The sequence below is a fragment of the Gobio gobio genome (assembly GCF_949357685.1).
Source record: "Gobio gobio genome assembly, chromosome: 6".
Classification (NCBI taxonomy): Eukaryota; Metazoa; Chordata; class Actinopteri; order Cypriniformes; family Gobionidae; genus Gobio; species Gobio gobio.
Window position 1 is genome coordinate 17,089,759 of NC_137102.1, and position 16,785 is coordinate 17,106,543.

The 16,785-nt window shown below is 37.6% G+C and overlaps 1 protein-coding gene across 1 annotated transcript in view; it reads right to left on the reverse strand.

Annotated features, from left to right (window-relative positions):
- atr (ATR checkpoint kinase) overlaps positions 1–16,210 on the reverse strand; it is a 32,852-nt gene extending 16,642 nt beyond the window's left edge. Inside the window, exons 1-19 of the mRNA XM_079818486.1 lie at positions 15,991–16,210; positions 15,775–15,866; positions 14,661–14,813; positions 13,701–14,572; positions 12,620–12,801; positions 12,329–12,508; positions 12,075–12,253; positions 11,099–11,251; positions 10,739–10,937; positions 9,918–10,168; positions 7,128–7,315; positions 6,890–6,990; positions 6,607–6,778; positions 6,283–6,453; positions 5,878–6,072; positions 4,001–4,186; positions 3,724–3,819; positions 1,614–1,744; positions 1,170–1,313 (exon numbers count right to left, since the gene is read on the reverse strand). Coding sequence (XP_079674612.1) covers positions 1,170–1,313; positions 1,614–1,744; positions 3,724–3,819; positions 4,001–4,186; positions 5,878–6,072; positions 6,283–6,453; positions 6,607–6,778; positions 6,890–6,990; positions 7,128–7,315; positions 9,918–10,168; positions 10,739–10,937; positions 11,099–11,251; positions 12,075–12,253; positions 12,329–12,508; positions 12,620–12,801; positions 13,701–14,572; positions 14,661–14,813; positions 15,775–15,866; positions 15,991–16,046 — 3,701 coding nt within the window. The 5' untranslated portion in view covers positions 16,047–16,210. The remainder of the gene's footprint in view (positions 1–1,169; positions 1,314–1,613; positions 1,745–3,723; positions 3,820–4,000; positions 4,187–5,877; positions 6,073–6,282; positions 6,454–6,606; positions 6,779–6,889; positions 6,991–7,127; positions 7,316–9,917; positions 10,169–10,738; positions 10,938–11,098; positions 11,252–12,074; positions 12,254–12,328; positions 12,509–12,619; positions 12,802–13,700; positions 14,573–14,660; positions 14,814–15,774; positions 15,867–15,990) is intronic.
- Positions 16,211–16,785: the final 575 nt, after the last annotated feature.

The window sequence follows — 16,785 nt, forward strand, 5'->3', positions numbered from 1 at the left end:
TCATGAATAAAGGATTTTATCAACAAAAAAAAAGCTAAATACAAATACATAAAAAATTATGTTTAAGTGGTTAAGTGTTATTTTTCAATGTTATGCAATGTAAGCAGAGAAAACTTTAACAAGGAAACAAAATTGGCCAATAGCGTGAGTTTGGGGTGGGACTATCTGTATGTCCGACCAATGAAGGAGGAGGAGAGATTTGTAAATTGTAAGTTGAATTTACTTAGAAAACCTGAGGAAACGGATTGCCTTAAAAATTGCAAGTAAAATACTTCAACATTTTTGAGTTGATAAAGCTTAATAAAACTTTGTATAGATAACTAGTTTTGTGTTTCCAGAAAAAGTGAGTAAATTAACTCGAAAAGTTGAAATTAGTTCAGCCATCTTAGAGATGTAAAGGAACAGTGCACCCAAAAATGAAAATTCTGTCATCATTTAGTCACCCTCAAGTTGTTCCAAACCTGTATAAATGTCTTTGTTCAGCTGTACACAAAGGAAGATATTTGGAAGACTGCTTGTTGTAACCAAGCAGATTTCGACCCCCATTGACTGAAAATACAATGGGGGTGATATCTGCTTGGTTACAAGCATTCTTCCAAATATCTTCCTTTAGTCTACAGCAGAACAAAGACATTTACACAGGTTTGGAACAACTTCAGGGTGAGTAGAAGATGACAGAATTTTTATATACCCGTTTATGTACGTTTCACTAAATGAAACAAGTTAAAAAGAAGACTCAGTTACCAAAAAACTGTGTTCTTCACTAATCTGAGCCCTCAAGTACTATGCTGCCTCCCATAGTGCATTGCAGCATTATTTATACAATTGCTTATTTGCCACTTTATTAACTTTTCTGAGTAACAAAGACATAATTTAGAACAATTTGTAGAACTTAATTGTAAAAATGTTGTAATCTGTACTATTTGTGAATTAAGTAAAGTCAACTAAAAAAGCATTAGCTGGGATATTTGTTAGGTTTTACAGTATGTTCAGGAAACCCGATTGAAAATCATTTTTGCAATTCCATTTGGTGATGCTAGTGGTGCAAAAAATAAGGACTTTACCTTTAATATGCATGTTAATTTATAAATAAATCATCAAAAACATTTAGAGAAATAAAACCAAATCTAGCCTAAGACAAAACAAGAGAAAGCAGGAACAACACACACCTGTTCTCCACTATGAGGTAGTGCATGATCACCGCTGTTTCTTTAGGCTGGATGGAGATGAGAGGTAATAGAGCGACGATTACGTGACTCAGAAGCGGACCCAGATAAGATGGGTCAAGACAGCGTACGAAACAATCCCACGTCCTGTAAACCAGCAAGATAACAATAAAGCCCATATTCCTTGTTATTTTGTCAGCAAAGTGCAATTACGATTTCATCCTCTGAAATGATTGCATAATAGATACAGATGGTTCCTGTTGAGCTTAAACGTTAAAATAAAAATGCAAACCAGGTGTCCTGCTGACCTCACTGCACACTAATTAAAGAACATCTGATTCATATCATCAGCGCTCTCACACAGATGGAACTTCTGATGCTCTTCAGAATCTATTTACACACCCTCTTCAATGCACTCACTCAGACCTATCCAAATGAGAAACACACCTGCAGCAGAGCTCTGGGAAGTCGTCCTTGTACCTCAGGCCAGTTCGGAGTGTGGTCATCATCTTCACTCGGACTGAGCTGATGTGCTTTGGACCCATCAGCTTCGTCAGGGCCATTAAACTGTTCAGAGCCTGAGAGGAAAAAAGGTCATACATATACTGAAATAATGGGGATAGTACTATCTTGCCATCTCTTGTTTTCCCAATAGCTCCTGCAACATACATAAAGATCTTGTACTTAAAATCCTAAGTTTCTGGTAGTCTTCACTTCAGTGATTCAAGTAATAAAAGCCATTTCTTCAATGTTGTGGCATAAAGAAATTCACATTTTTCTCAGAGAACATAAAATGAGAATTTTTAAAGAATCCTTTCACATGGCAGTTCCTAGAAATGATGTCTAATGAAAAACAAAATAGTACTTACAACTTGCACAATAGAAGCCTCTGTAGTGACCGAAATAATGTATTATTTGCTTTAATCTTTCTATCTATTCAATTTTCATTTTTTTCACAGAAAAAAATAATTCAAATGGTTTTGGAACAGCATCAAGGTAATAATAAAATAATTTTCATTTTTGGTTGAACAATCCTTTTTGTCCTAACCAGCCATAATAAGCAACGAGGAACAAAACATGTTATTCCTTCAACAATTAAATCTCATTGGCCCAAAATCATACATAACAGTATATTAAATATTAAAGGGCACAATAATTGAATTTTCTTTAGATGTATAATGATTTGTGTGGTCCACTTATAATGTTAGCAAGTATTAAAAAAAAAAAACAAATTTAGAAGTAATAGGCTATTTTCTGTCCTGTTTTTTGAACCTTTCTTTTGGAAGTAAACGGCCACTACTATGATTGGGTAACCATTTTGCATATTAAAATAGTGTCAACGTCCCTGCTAGACATGTGGAATTATTTTGAACTTCCGATAATCGTCATACATGTTTGAGCCAGTCTGATCCCGAAATAGAAGACAAACCTACATCTCAAATACCAAGGATACTCCAGTCTGTGACAGCTTGCTAATTAATTATCTTTAATTATATTCATTCCTTATGTATTTGTAGTATTTTAGTAGTATTGTAGTATTGTATTGTATTGAAACAAAGAAAGGTGAAAGGAAACCTTTTCGCTACAGAAAGGTGTTTATCTTGTTACAGAGTTGAAACATTTGCCAACTGTGAAACATTTATGAGTTGCGTATTACATATACTTTATAAGTCTTGGTTGTGGCAAATAAAGTTTAAGTACTTGGAGTTACCACAGTTATATTTGACAGGATAACACACAGCATTTTGTGTAAATGAATTATGAATGTACCATAGTTTGCTGTACTGATGTCGGTTCTAAATTTCAGTTAAGTGAAAGTAAAGTGTGTACATATCAAACGATCTGTAACAGACGAAGCAAAAGTGACACATTGTTACTCACACTTGAGTGTTACAACATTACTGTGGGATCCAATATAGTCGGCACTGCATCATCTCTTATTTTCAGTCTTGAAAAGCCTGTGTCGAACTTTTTTTTTTAAACAAATCCGCCGTGTTCATCCATGCTTTCTTAATGTTAGGATCACAAGGACGTCAATGCAAAGACTGGGATTATCCACAACTTGGCACTGCAAAACGTCTTGCAATCCTCAGAGCCAACGTTTTTGTTTCTTGAGTAATCCTGTGTCTGAGTCTCTTTCGTATTTACTACTACATGACACTATTACATGAATTGGTGGGCAGGGCTAAAGAGGCAAGGATGTAGAAGTAGGCGTTGATCTTCTTCTGCAGAGGCCGTCTTTTGGCACACTATGGTCTCATCCAGACAAAATCCGAGCATTTTGGGAGCTTCGTTTTAAATAAAAGCTGTTTTTGGACTAACAAGGAAGGTTTGAGTTCTGAAACTTGCAGGATATTTTTTATAGTCAAATAACCTCATATATGTCAAAAGACCAAGTCAAATTTGATTTCTCAATTCATTATCCCTTTAATTATATTCTGATAGGTTGATGTGTCACGTTTTTGTTACTGCATCATTTCGCCACCAAAAGTCCGCATTTAGCATTAAAACCAGACAAAACAACCTTAAAGTTTGTCAAAACATATCGAACACCTACCATTTTCTTTTTCTCCTTCTCTCCAGCGCTAGAGCTCAGCAGCTGCATGTTGAAGAAAGCCAGGATTCCCAGGAGCTTGGGCTGCAGATAATCGGCCTACACAGACATACAGTGACAGATAGCATTATTTACAGAACAATGACTATGATAGAAAGCTGACAACAAACTCCAATGCATCCATTTCTGTTAAACAAAGGCACATGAATCAGTTTATGAAAGACGAGCTAGACAACCGTGGGCCTTAGACAAATGAATATTATTATTAGAGCAGCTGTACCATGCGTCCTGGGGTGGTGATTTCTTTTGGGCCCTGGTATGGGTCGTCACCGGAGGCGAAAGAAGCTAAAATAGCAAGTCCATTAAAGACCTGCTGGTAGTGTTCTCCTAGACGCAGGAGCAGCTCATTATGAAGACCCTGGAAATCCTGTCTCAGTAGACTGCCCAATTCAATTTCGGTCTCATTCTGTGCAAAAAAAAGAAAGAAATAATTGAATATATATATATATATTATATATATATATATATATATATATATATATATATATATATATATATATATATATATATATATATATATATATATATATATATATATATATATATATATATATATATATATATATATTTTTTATATATATATATATATATATATATATATATATATATATATATATATATATATATATATATATATATATATATATATTTTTTATATATATATATATATATATATATATATATATATATATATATATATATATATATATATATATATATATATATATATATATATATATATATATATATATATATATTTTAAAGGAACTGTATGTAAAAAATGTATCTCAATTAATCATAAAATGGCCCTGATATGTCACTAGACATTAAGAAATCCTGTTAATTTCAAATACATATATCACTGACAACAGTAGTCCAGCCAGGATATTGTCATTTTAAAAGTGAAGTTGCAGCTCTCAACTGATGTTGATATGTTGTGTTTTGGCCTGAAGCGCCACCCTCCACCTATCCACAAATCACGAAGTCAGTAGTGTTTCGGCATCGGGGTTGCCAGCTCTAATTACCACAGCTGCAGCTACAAACTTTTTGGATAAAAAATGTCTAACTTTACGAAACCTAAAAGATCTCGTTATGAATCAGAAAAACGTTGTGACAATGTCCGAAATAAAACAAGGATTTGTATAAGAGATGCCTTTGAAAGATGGAGACGGCTGAAAACGGAGAAGTATTTGAAGACAGACGCCAACGTTGCTAATTTCCTCCTGGACAGGTAAGGTTCATCTGGCTAACTATGTTTTTGAAATGGACATTTCAAATATTCATGACAGTCGAACAAAGTTATGCATGTTCGTGCAAAGTAACGTTAGGTTAGCGCATATGGAGGAGGTGGGTCATTGAATTGTCATTATGCTGAGACGCTGAGGAAAACAACGCCCATTAACGCTATGGCAATAACGTTACCTCGGTAAAAATGATTCCTTATTCGTTCTTCGCATATATAGTGGACAATACATGCTGCAAGTTGACCTGTATGACACATAGTGACTTAGGCTTGTGCTTGTAACTTACTTACGTTAATGACAGATACCTACCGTTACAAGTTAGACTAACAGCTAACTTACTGTTCTAACAATGTACTGTCACATACAAGCGTTCATATTTACGATTATATTTGGCTAATCGCCCATTTTTGCGATACATAATTACTTCACAAAACATCTCTCATGAAGCATAAACATAATTAACAGAAGAAAAAAAAAACTTGCTGTGTAGGACTCGTCACTTGCCATTGGAAGCTCCTTGCAGCAGCCTACCTGCTGGATCCTGCAGCCCAGAGCCATATAAAAATATAATATAATAATTATATTATAGCCATATAATAATTTTCAACGGCTCTGCTGCAGCCTATCTGGCAACCTCAAGTCAGGGGGGAGGGAGAGAGGGGATACACCGCTCTACAGTAATTTGAAAGTGATTGCAGTACCAGTTTTGGCCACAATCCTACATACAGTTCCTTTAAATAAATAAATCAGAGGTACAATACAGAAATTTTAATAAAATATACACCATTCCTCTTTCTAATAGTATTTTCCTTCAAACGGCTTATTTCCTGATTTCATAATCTGAAAATCACACCTTAAGGTAGTGGAAGGCTCTCTCCAGCTCCTCCTTGGTACAGGAACACACAAGATGGGAGAATATGTATTTGAAGTTATTGATGAGCATTTCCCTGCGGTTGACATTCAGCTGCTTGGCAATTGTGCGGATCAGAGCAGAAGCAGTAGGACTGGCCTTGGCTGCCAAAAAGGGAAGAAGCACCTGTAGTGTCCGCTGTGAACAAAGAGAGAGTAAGCTCATTTCTTCAGTGAAATCAGCAGTGTTCAAAGCAAACCATCGTTGCTCTTAATTTAGCTTTTGTTGGTTTCAAAAAGTTTTCCCAGTCCCAACCTTTATGCTGTACTATATTTCCCCAAATTTAAGGCTGTTCTGTTACATCAGAGGCTGATCTTGCCAAATCTGGTATTGAGATGTTAAACTTACATTGAGGAAACGATTAAGGTCAGGGAAATCAAAGACATGTGCCACGTGGGACAGGATGTCCAATGCCAGCTCTCTCTGATGGGCTGCCTCCTCCTGCAGAGCCTCGCTGCTCTGATCTGGTGTGCAGCGCAGAGCTGTCACATGTCGTGAGTGTAAAGACTCCACCAAGAACTGCAATAAAAGAAAAGAATATAACATATTCATAAACATATTACATGGCTGTTTGAACCAAAACAAACACTGTTCTCCATTTAGAACAATTTTTAATCTTTGTAATAAACAGCATATGACGGTGCTCACGTTGACACTATATAAAATGCTGACCTGGCAAATTGGGTTCCTGTACTGGTTGAAGAAGGACTGCAGTTTGAGGTCTCTACAGGTAGCCAAAGCCTGGATCTCTGTGTAAGCTGCAACCGACACAGGATTGGATTTGGACAGCAGGCAGTGCAGAAGGCGAAGCAGAGCAAAAGATACCAGGTTCCCTTCAGCAGCTCTGAGAAGCACCATATGCATGAAAAGAATTATTGAAACATGTTTTGCACACTTTTAACAGCTGGAAGAATCAATACTAAAAGTGGCACAAAAAAGAAGCATTTTGCACTACCTCCCAATTTCTCCAGTGGTTAATATGAGTGTGTTTTTGAGCTCATTGTTTCTGGAGGTCTTTGCATTTGTATAAGCTTCTTTTAGCCTGGACACAAGAAGCTGGACACAAAAGTCATAATCCATCCATTAGTCGCTTTGGATAAAAACCTCTGCTAAATGACTTAATGAATGACATTAACATGGCGATAATGTTACAGCATGATAATATACAGTAATTTGAATTTTAAAATCTGTACCTCCTTCAGGAAGCCATTTCCACTCCAAAACTCCAGAAGATTCTTAATGTTGTGACCGAACATTATGCGGACTTCCTGGTCAGGGTCTTCAATGAGGTTGACCAATGCACTAACCAGAGCTTTTGTATCAGGGTCACTGTTACCCAGATCCACATGCTTGAACAAGTGCCGTATATTCCGGATAAAAGCTGTCATTCCAAAAATAGAATAATGTTTCAATTCAATTCAATTCAATTCAAAGTTTTATTTGCCATTTGTACTTTAGATTTTAGTTAAATGCTCAGATCAGGCTGCAAAATCAAAGGTATACTATTTAACATAGTTTTATGTTAAATGACATTCCCTTAACCAAGTATATTGTTTATTGACTACTATTAGTATGCCATTAATGGGTTTATCTCCCTCAAAAGTGTAAACACTGAGCCTCCCAGGCACCGTCAAAACATTGAGAGCAGTCCATTCTGTCTATCTCTTTCCAGCACAACCTATAGCAAGAGTTTTGGGGGTGGCTACTGTAGCAGGCAGAGCAAGAGGGTTTTTAGCAGATGTGGGACCATGACTGACACGTTAGATGGGAAAAGACATTCAGCTTCAGGTACAGGCATGCAAGCCCAATTTAGCTGCGTTTATAAACTTGAAGGGGTGATGAATTGAGAAATCAACTTTCCCTTGAGCCTTTGATCAATAAAAGTTTGTTGTGATATAAGAATATCCTGTAAGTTTCGGAGCTGAAAACTTCCTTGTTAGTCAAAGAAAAGCTTTTATTGACACCAGGCCCAGAAAACGCTCAATCTCAGAATATGTCGACCGTTAACGTCATAGAATGCAGAAACATTGCGCGTTTGTTCGCTTCATTTCACCGCAGAATTGTTTGTAAACAAGATACAGGTCGAGACTGGATTTGCAGACATATTGAGATTAAAACAATGCTGTGCCTTCTATATTGGATCCGACAGGAATGGTGCAACACACTTATGTGAGTAAAACATTTTTTTTAATATGTGATAGTATTGCATTGTTACTGATCGTATTGATTATGTGTACGTGTCTAACTGAACATACCTTAGCACACTGTCACAGGCTGGAGAATCCTTTATTTGTGGTGTTGTTGATTGATTCGTGATCAGACTCGGACTTGTAACGTTATGGGCCAGGGCTCACAAAGCCCAACGTCCCGGGCCTATGTGTCTTTCAGACGGGCTACCAAAACTAAAGCACAGCCTGCCAATGGGCTATCTTAAATAGTGAAATAACATTCCTTTCTTGCGCGTGTGTGCGCGTGTACGGGTCGCGGTTATTCACCGATCGGGCCGGCCAAGTAATAAAAAAATAGCATTCTAATCAATCGCGGGTGGATGAGAGATAAATCATTGTGTTTGTTTGATAAAGGCATTTTGCGAGCCCTGTGAGCATTTCTCCAGACGCTTTCAAAACAATTCACCCTTCGCCGGGAGTTTGATTGACAGGCGATCTGACCAATCATAATCCGCCATTCGCCGAATCCACCATTTTTGGTCCGACAAAGCAGTAAAGAGAGTTCGTAGATTAACGTTGGTGGACTTGAACTTGTAAAACGATGTGTACTGACGTCTTTCCACGTTGAAACAACATTCCTTCAACATTCCTGAAGTTCATTCATGTTTATTTGATACTATAAATTAACTAGAAGGAAGAGATGATCGGTTTACGAGGAGCTTTAACTGAGGCGTTACAGCGACATGTCACCACACATTAAAGAGACACAAAATGGTATTTATTGTTTACATTTCTTTAAAAAATTACAAAATGTTAGAGTTGAGACTTTGTTTCTTATTAAAAGTAGCCTGCTCTGTCCTGTCTGTCAGTGCGTTGTCATTATCCTCTTTGCTCTGAGATCAGTGCGATGTGTTTTTTACTGCGTGACTCGTGAGAACATGATAAGTGTGGTGGTGTGAGACCGCGGCTTGTCGGACATAGCAACAGTAACTAAAGGGGGTGTGTCTTTGCGAACGGTCAATTCCCACATGTACTGAGGGGAGCTGAAGCTAATTAAATATGCAAATCTTATCCAATCATAGCAGTAGGCGTTTACTTCCAAGTCTTCAGTGCAGCACGCCCATCAAAACAGAGCATGTCTTGAGAGAAGCTCAAAACCAGGGTAGAAAATAGCCTATTACTTATTCACTAAGATGTTTTTGAATGTAAAAACCATGCAAACGTCATAAGTTGACCTCAGACAACAGTATACATTTTTTTTTAAAAAGCCAGTTCATGACCCCTTTAAAGATTAAACAGCTCATGAACACATCAAAGCGAACAGGGCATTGCGATGTTCCACACTACAATGGACACTTCGATACCATTATACAGCATCATCATGCACCTGTTCAGAAAGACAAATGTAGCACTTTGTTTACTTTGATGTGCCTCAAACAGTTGTGGTGCGTCATGTCAAAAAATTAGCCCACTGCTGAAATGTTGAATGGGTTTATTATAAGCAAGAAGCTGGTGTTCGCTCCAGACATAGTGACAAAGCTAAAAGTATTCCTAATATGTTGGATCTTTTATTGAAATTAGCCTACATTTACCTGTTGAGACATGCCTTCACAAACACCATAACAGCTATGTTTGAGATGGTTGAGAAGGGGGTTAGACACGCTAAAGGGCAGTTTGCAAAATATGCTATATTTTTGTATTTCCAATAGGTGTCACTAGTGTCATAGAAACTACATACTTCACCTATAAAATAGACAAAGCCTTTCCATGTTAAATATTTCAGAAGCTTCACAAACTGTTGCTGACCAGACTAACCTTGCTTCACCTTCATGTCCTCCACAGGTTTGAGCAGCAGAAGGAACGGGGTGAGGATGGAGGCTCCGATTGAGGAGGTCTGGCAGGGATGGGAGTCTGAAATGCTGAGACCAGCACAGAGGAGCTCATGGGAAGGCGTCGCCTCCTGAGGGAACTGCAGTTGCGAGCTCTCAGACAAACAGCAGGCCAGCTGCCCTGTGATACCGGCCAGCTCAGTCTTCACTTGTGTTGAGGTGTCCTGGAGTCTGTTCCTAAATGCAGTATTACATTTAAAAGGTAAAAAACTAGTATTAATGTCAGCATGAAATCAAAATCAACACTTATTTTTTTTACAGAATGTTTCAGTGTTTATGGTAAATTAACTTAATGTGCACTTATGATCTTTAATCAAAAACGTTGGATCCTTCCATCGACATCTGTTCTGTTTATGACGTGTCGCGGCGGAGAGTGGGACCAAAAATCCTCTACAACTGACTGCAAATTGGCATTCAGATCTGCCCCCCTAAGTTAGCAACACCCAACTTCCTACAATCCAATCAAATCCTGAAGGATAAAATCAAGGCCCGACCTACATTTCACTCGGATCCAATCCGCTTGTTGAGTTGTGACGTAAGGAATGCCATTTCTGGGTCCGAGCCCCCACTCATGATATCACAACAACTGTTTACAAGCACAATTTATCTCAAGCAAAAAGTTTTTAACCATTTTTCTGCCATTCATTAACTTCACATATTTCCAGGTTTTCCATGACCATGGGAACCCTGAATTGATGTGTGCCAATATTGGATGATTTTCATATTGACTGTTAGATGGTGACGTACAGAAGGACCTCGTGGATGAGGCTGTAGGATTTGACTCCTAGGTGGTGCAGCAGAAGAGGGAAGCCTCTGACGGCACTGGCCCGCTCAGCTTCCATCTTACTTTGCAGGGCCCAACGGTAAACTGATGACCGCCAGTCACCGCACACACTCTTTGACAGCAGAGCAAGCAGAAACACACAGTGTGCTCGAGTTTGTGCAGCTACAGACAAAATTACAAAAGAACAAGCATTAAAAGAAAAATAATTTGTGAATTAAACACATTTAGGAACCAGATTAAAATAAACAGTTATACGTTAGCATTACACAGCTACAGCACTTCCCTTTTGGCATTTATAAAACATTAATGGATTAGATACTTACAGTATGCAGGAGCGAGTTTCTGGGAGAGTGCAATCAGACTTGCAGGAAAAGAGGCCGTCTGATAAACCGTTTGTGAAGAATGCTCCAGCACCCATGGAATCGACAGCAGTGCACAAACATTCCTGTAAAAACTTGTGTCACCCTGACTATTGGCTGCAAACAGACAATGCAAATAAAATTATTTCAAATGAACTTATAGCACGCTGTTAAATATATCTATGGGCTGCTCTAGGGTCATAAAAAAATATAAACAAAAATGTGCAATTTCTAAACAAATTAGTGAAATAACTAGGGATGCACAAAACAATGGTGCCAGACACTACCGTTTAAAAGTTCAAAAGGTCTGTAAAACATTTTTAAAATGTTTTTTTGAAAGAAGACTGTTTTGCTCACCACATTTATTTGATTAAAAATCTATTTAAACAGAAATATTGTGAAACCGATCTTTTAAATTGTAATATTTTAATGTAAATTATTCCTGTGATAGAAAAACTGCATTTTCAGCATCATTACTCCAGTTTTCAGGTGTCACATGGTCCTTCAGAACTCTAATTCTAATTCTAATATGCTGATTTGGTCAAAAAACATTTCTTAATATCAATGTTGAAAACAGCTGCTCAATCCCTGAATAAAAGTATTGATTTCTTTAAAAAAATACCAAACTTTTGAAGGGTAATGTATAACAGCCATTGGCCAAAATTAGAGATTTTGTTTCCCATTCTTAGTTAATCTTCAAAAACGCTAACAATTTAATAATAGTGTTATATGTGATCTTTAGCAAATCTCAAAATAAATATCATTTTTTATACTGTAAATTATAATGTTAGTATTTTAAATCTGTCATTTATCAGTTAAGAGCCATAACTTGAAAATAACAGTAGGCTTTTCGGTTTTGACCAGAATTTTTATATTAGGGCATCCTGAAAAAATAACCAAGATGCAGTTGAACGAAATCCTTTGCAAAAAATACACTCACTGCTAATGTAGAGGACAGCATCAAGGATCCTGACAGTGCCCTCCACCAGAGGCTCCAGCTCTTTCTCGTTAGAGGTGTTTGCCATCACGGTGCGGCAGCTCTCGACTACCTGAGCCAAAATCTGAGGCTTTAACCAAACAAGCTGGACTCCATCTGAGGTCTCTGATGTCTTCTCTCCTCTGCCAGTGAAAAGGTATTTAAAAATGAGAACCAATAACCATGCAACATAACAAAAGCCTTAAATAAAACCGTACCTCTGTGGTCCATTCAGACAGTGCTTTGAGCAAAGTGCAGCCAGGTGGAAGATGACCGTGAGTCCCTGCACGGTGCTCACGCACTGACTCAGTGTGTGGTCCCTCATCTGCGTCAGTAACTCGTCCAGTCGGCTGTCTACAGCTGCCCACACCTCACTTTTGCTCTTCATGTCCACCTGCCTGATGGCAGATAAGATCGTCTTAATGTGTTAAGCTCACCTTTACACATAGTAAGAGTGACAGAAGGAAAGTCTATCTGAAGAGACTGAGTGGGGACGGAGAATTGCATACATTGGCTGAGCTTTGGCCTCGCTCCTTAGTTGGGTTGGAAGTGAGAGGTTTGGTCGTTTTGCTGGAACCCCCTCTTCATACATACTAGGATCAGCAGGGTCAGAAACAGCGACCTGCATATCCTGCACTGCAGCAATGGCATCTGTCTTGAGGGCAGCGTACAGGTAGCCTTCCACACTTTGCTAGTTTTTAACAGAAAATACGTTACTCTCTACAATACATCAGCACCTTACGACTTCAGACAACATGTCGATTTAAATGAAAGAATGAGATTTGAGCTAATGTATGGCAAGATTTTAAACTATCAACAATTTAAAAGGATAGTTCACCCAAAAAATGTTATTCTGTCATTTACTCACCTTCATGTCGTTCCAAGCCCATAAGACTTCGACACACAAAATGTTTTAATGAAACCTGAGATATGTAGCCTACGTGCCTCCATTGAAAGTTAATTTCACTAAAACTTTGACAATTCAAAAAGTTTGTAAAGAGATCGTAAAAGTAATCTAGTGGTGAATTGAGTAGTTTAATCCAAGTCTTCTGAATAGGCATGGATAGGCATAATTTAGGCTTTTATTCATGTATAAACACTGATCAACCCACATTCGTAAAGCACATATGGTAAATGGAAGCTCAAATGTGCTTGCTTGACACACAAGAACCAATGAGGTTTGTTCTCGTGATTGAGCATCTGTGTTTGTTTACCAAAGACTTATGTGATTGGTACATCATGAAGTTGAGTAATTGATGACAGAATTTTAATTTTTGGGTGAACCATTCCTTTAAACGTCAGGAACGGCCATTCCTTTTCCCCACATTGCTTCAGAACACTTTGAATATAGTGCAAAAGATGTCTGAACCATTGTGACTGATGTTTTTATCTTTTTTGTGTCATTTTTAAGGCTTTGACATGTCATGTCGCCATTCATTTTGATTGTATGAAAAAGAGCAGCCTGGACCTTTTGCTAGACTTCTTATTTTGTGTTCAACAGAAAATAGAAAAACATATGGGTTTTGATTAATCTACTAATAGAATAGTTCTTTTTTTTTTTTAAATACATTTTTTCTTTTGACCCTTTACCTCCTGCTGGTCCTTGGTTCCGATGGTCTTAATGAGAGCTTTGCAAATGGCTGCAACTCTCTCTTTCCGGATCTGCACTGCACACTCGTATCCGGGAGGAACAAACTTGAGGACAAAGCAGAAGACTTCACAAAGTGTAGCTTTCACCTCCATTATCTTCAACTGCTCTAGTGCCCCAGCAACCACCAGTTTCTCAAGCCTCTCCATCAGCATGTTCAGATGGACTCTCTCAAAGCAGCTGTGAGTGCCTTCCTCTGGCAGGAAAACACATTGGGAGAGCTTCTGGAAATCCTTGCCAAAGACACCGAGCTCTGACTCCTCAAAAGCAGGCAATGAGTCCAGGAGATGCAAATAAGCAGAGAAAAATGGCTGTGAATGGCCTTCAGGGAAACCTCCTAGAGTCACAATGCGAGTTAAAAGCAACATAGCCGCTGCCTTGAGCTTTGGGCTCCCATTAGACAGCATGAGGCAAGTAGAGTTCCATATGATGCCCACTTCTCTTGGGAAGAAAATGCCCTGCAAAATATCTGTCAGCACTGTTACTGAAGTTACTAACAACATCTGAGCTGAGGCACATGAAGACAGCTGAAGGTTAGTAGGGGTCAGGTAAACAGCAGACTCTGCAGACCGGATGGAGAAGCGTTCCACCACCACTGGCCATTGTGCTGATGGTCTGCACATGAAATTCTTATGCACTAGATCTTGCATTAAACATATTAGCTCTGTGGAAAACTGGCCAAATAGGACTGGACCCTTGGCTCTGAAAAGGTGAAGCAAGGAACAGATGACTGACGAGATCTTTGTGTGAATATCTTCACATTCTGGACAAGCAGCAATTCGCAAGAGGCGGTTGATGATCCATTTACTGAAATCTATGATGGGAGAAGGAAAGCAAACATTCTAAGTTAAATGTAGTTGTGCAAAGCTTTGGCAGCTATAATGTAAACTATATCAACTTACCAGTGCAGTTGTTCTCTGAGTTTTTGAAGTGATCTGAAAGACATGCTGGGTTTATGAACATTAATGAAGAGGATTTAATAATGTGCTGCACAAAGTCCAGCAGCATCACACATGCCGGCTCAAAACTGGTCTTCTTGCATAACTCCAGAGCAACTAAAATGTGAGAGATTTAAAAAAAAAAAAATAGATTTTATAAAAATGAGAAGACAAACATTGCAAACATGACTGTACTAAAAACTGACAGTAGAAAGACATGATGAAGAGACATTTCTAACAGATTAAAATATTCTGTTAACTTGTTTTTAACGGGATAGTTCACACATAAATAAACATTTTATCATTATTTACTCAACCTCATGTCATTCCAAACCTACATGATTTTTTTTCATGATTGTTTGTCCATACAATTGAAGAAGATGGTCACCAAAAATGGTTTGATTAGAATTTTTTTTTTTTATCTTCTTTTGGTTCTTCAGAAAGTCATACAAGTTTATAACGACATGAGGGTGAGTAAATGAAGATAGACATTTCATTTTTGGGTGAATATATTATAAATATATACTACATTATATACCAAATTATACTATAGATATATAAATAGTGAAAAATCTATCATCATATAAGCCTATATCATCAAATCATCAATATATATAAAGTGTGTTACGTCCCAAATTATACATTACTATACACTACAGACTTAAACTATGCACTAAATGTAATCTACTGTCTAGTAGTGTATGAATTGTTTTGTGTGTTTTTAGCTGTTCAGTTCATAACATTGATTTCATTGTAAACTATGGAAAACATTTATGTGACAAGAACCTAGAACTTCATCAGTAACAAGAAGGATGCCTTATTTTTAATTTGTTATATTTGTATTGATGTATTTCTTTTATGTAATATATACTTTTTAAGCATAGTCTATTCTAGAGGGCTTCACGTGAATAGTTTTCACTATAATTCTTCAACCATGTGAAGTCAACCACCAGCAATTTGCAACAACATGAGGGTGAGTTAACGATGACAGAACTTGAGATGTTCTCTTAAAAATACTTTTGACGTAACAACACAAATACCCTCAAATAACTCCAAGACGCAATGCATTTTTCCTTACCGACATCAACATCTGTCAGTATCCTGTCAATGAACTGACACAGTATCTGACGTGGTTTCTGCACAGCCTGGTTGTACTCAACTGAACTGGCACTGGAAAAGACATAAGAGGCCTTGTATGAGCTTTATTTCAACATATTTATGTTGAGGACACTTGTCAAGAGTATTTTACAGGAGAATATGTAACGTTATCGCCATTAGCAGCCATTTATGTTACCTGGCTAGTTCTTGCAAAGCAGGAATCATTGCTGACATCTCTAGTCCTTGCTCCATCTTTACTTGCTACATGTGCTTTTATTATATACAAAGAAATGTTTAGGCCGAGCTGACCTAATAAAATATTTAGACAAACATTTAGACTGGCAGTCTGTACATCCTCCGCTTACACACGCGCATCACTTTCAAAACTATTCTTTCTCGCACGCCAGCTCGTCTACGGAAATCGAGGTGGGTCAGTTTGTTTGCAGATTTTGCGTTCGCGAACATAGATAGAACACGTAGAAAACAAAATCGACCACTCCGAACACATCGGCGCGCCCGCCATCTTGGAACGGTCAGTGTGTCGTCAAACACAGCAGAATCAATGAAGCCACACTGCACAGATTGAGATTTCCCATATTCTAACATAACATTTCCCTTATTATAAAATTGATAACAATAAGAACAATACGTTTTTCTTAAGAATTATGATCATACTTTTCTTATTGGTTGAGTATTTTTTTGTCCATTTAATTTTATGTTAATGTATCCAATGCAGTGCTATTTCTTTTCTTGTAAAAAAAAAAAAAAAAACATTGCACAGATCCTGGTTGGGAAAACGCCAATATTTAAATTCCAGAAGAAATGGGATAACATTTCACATAAGAGAATCAGAATGTGTTTGGGTTTGGGGTTTTATATGTACTAACTTAACTTAACTGTACAATGTACTTTTTTCTATGAACTACTTTTAGCCTATTACTATTAAAGGGTTAGTTCACCCAAAAATGAAAATTAGCCCATGATTTACTCA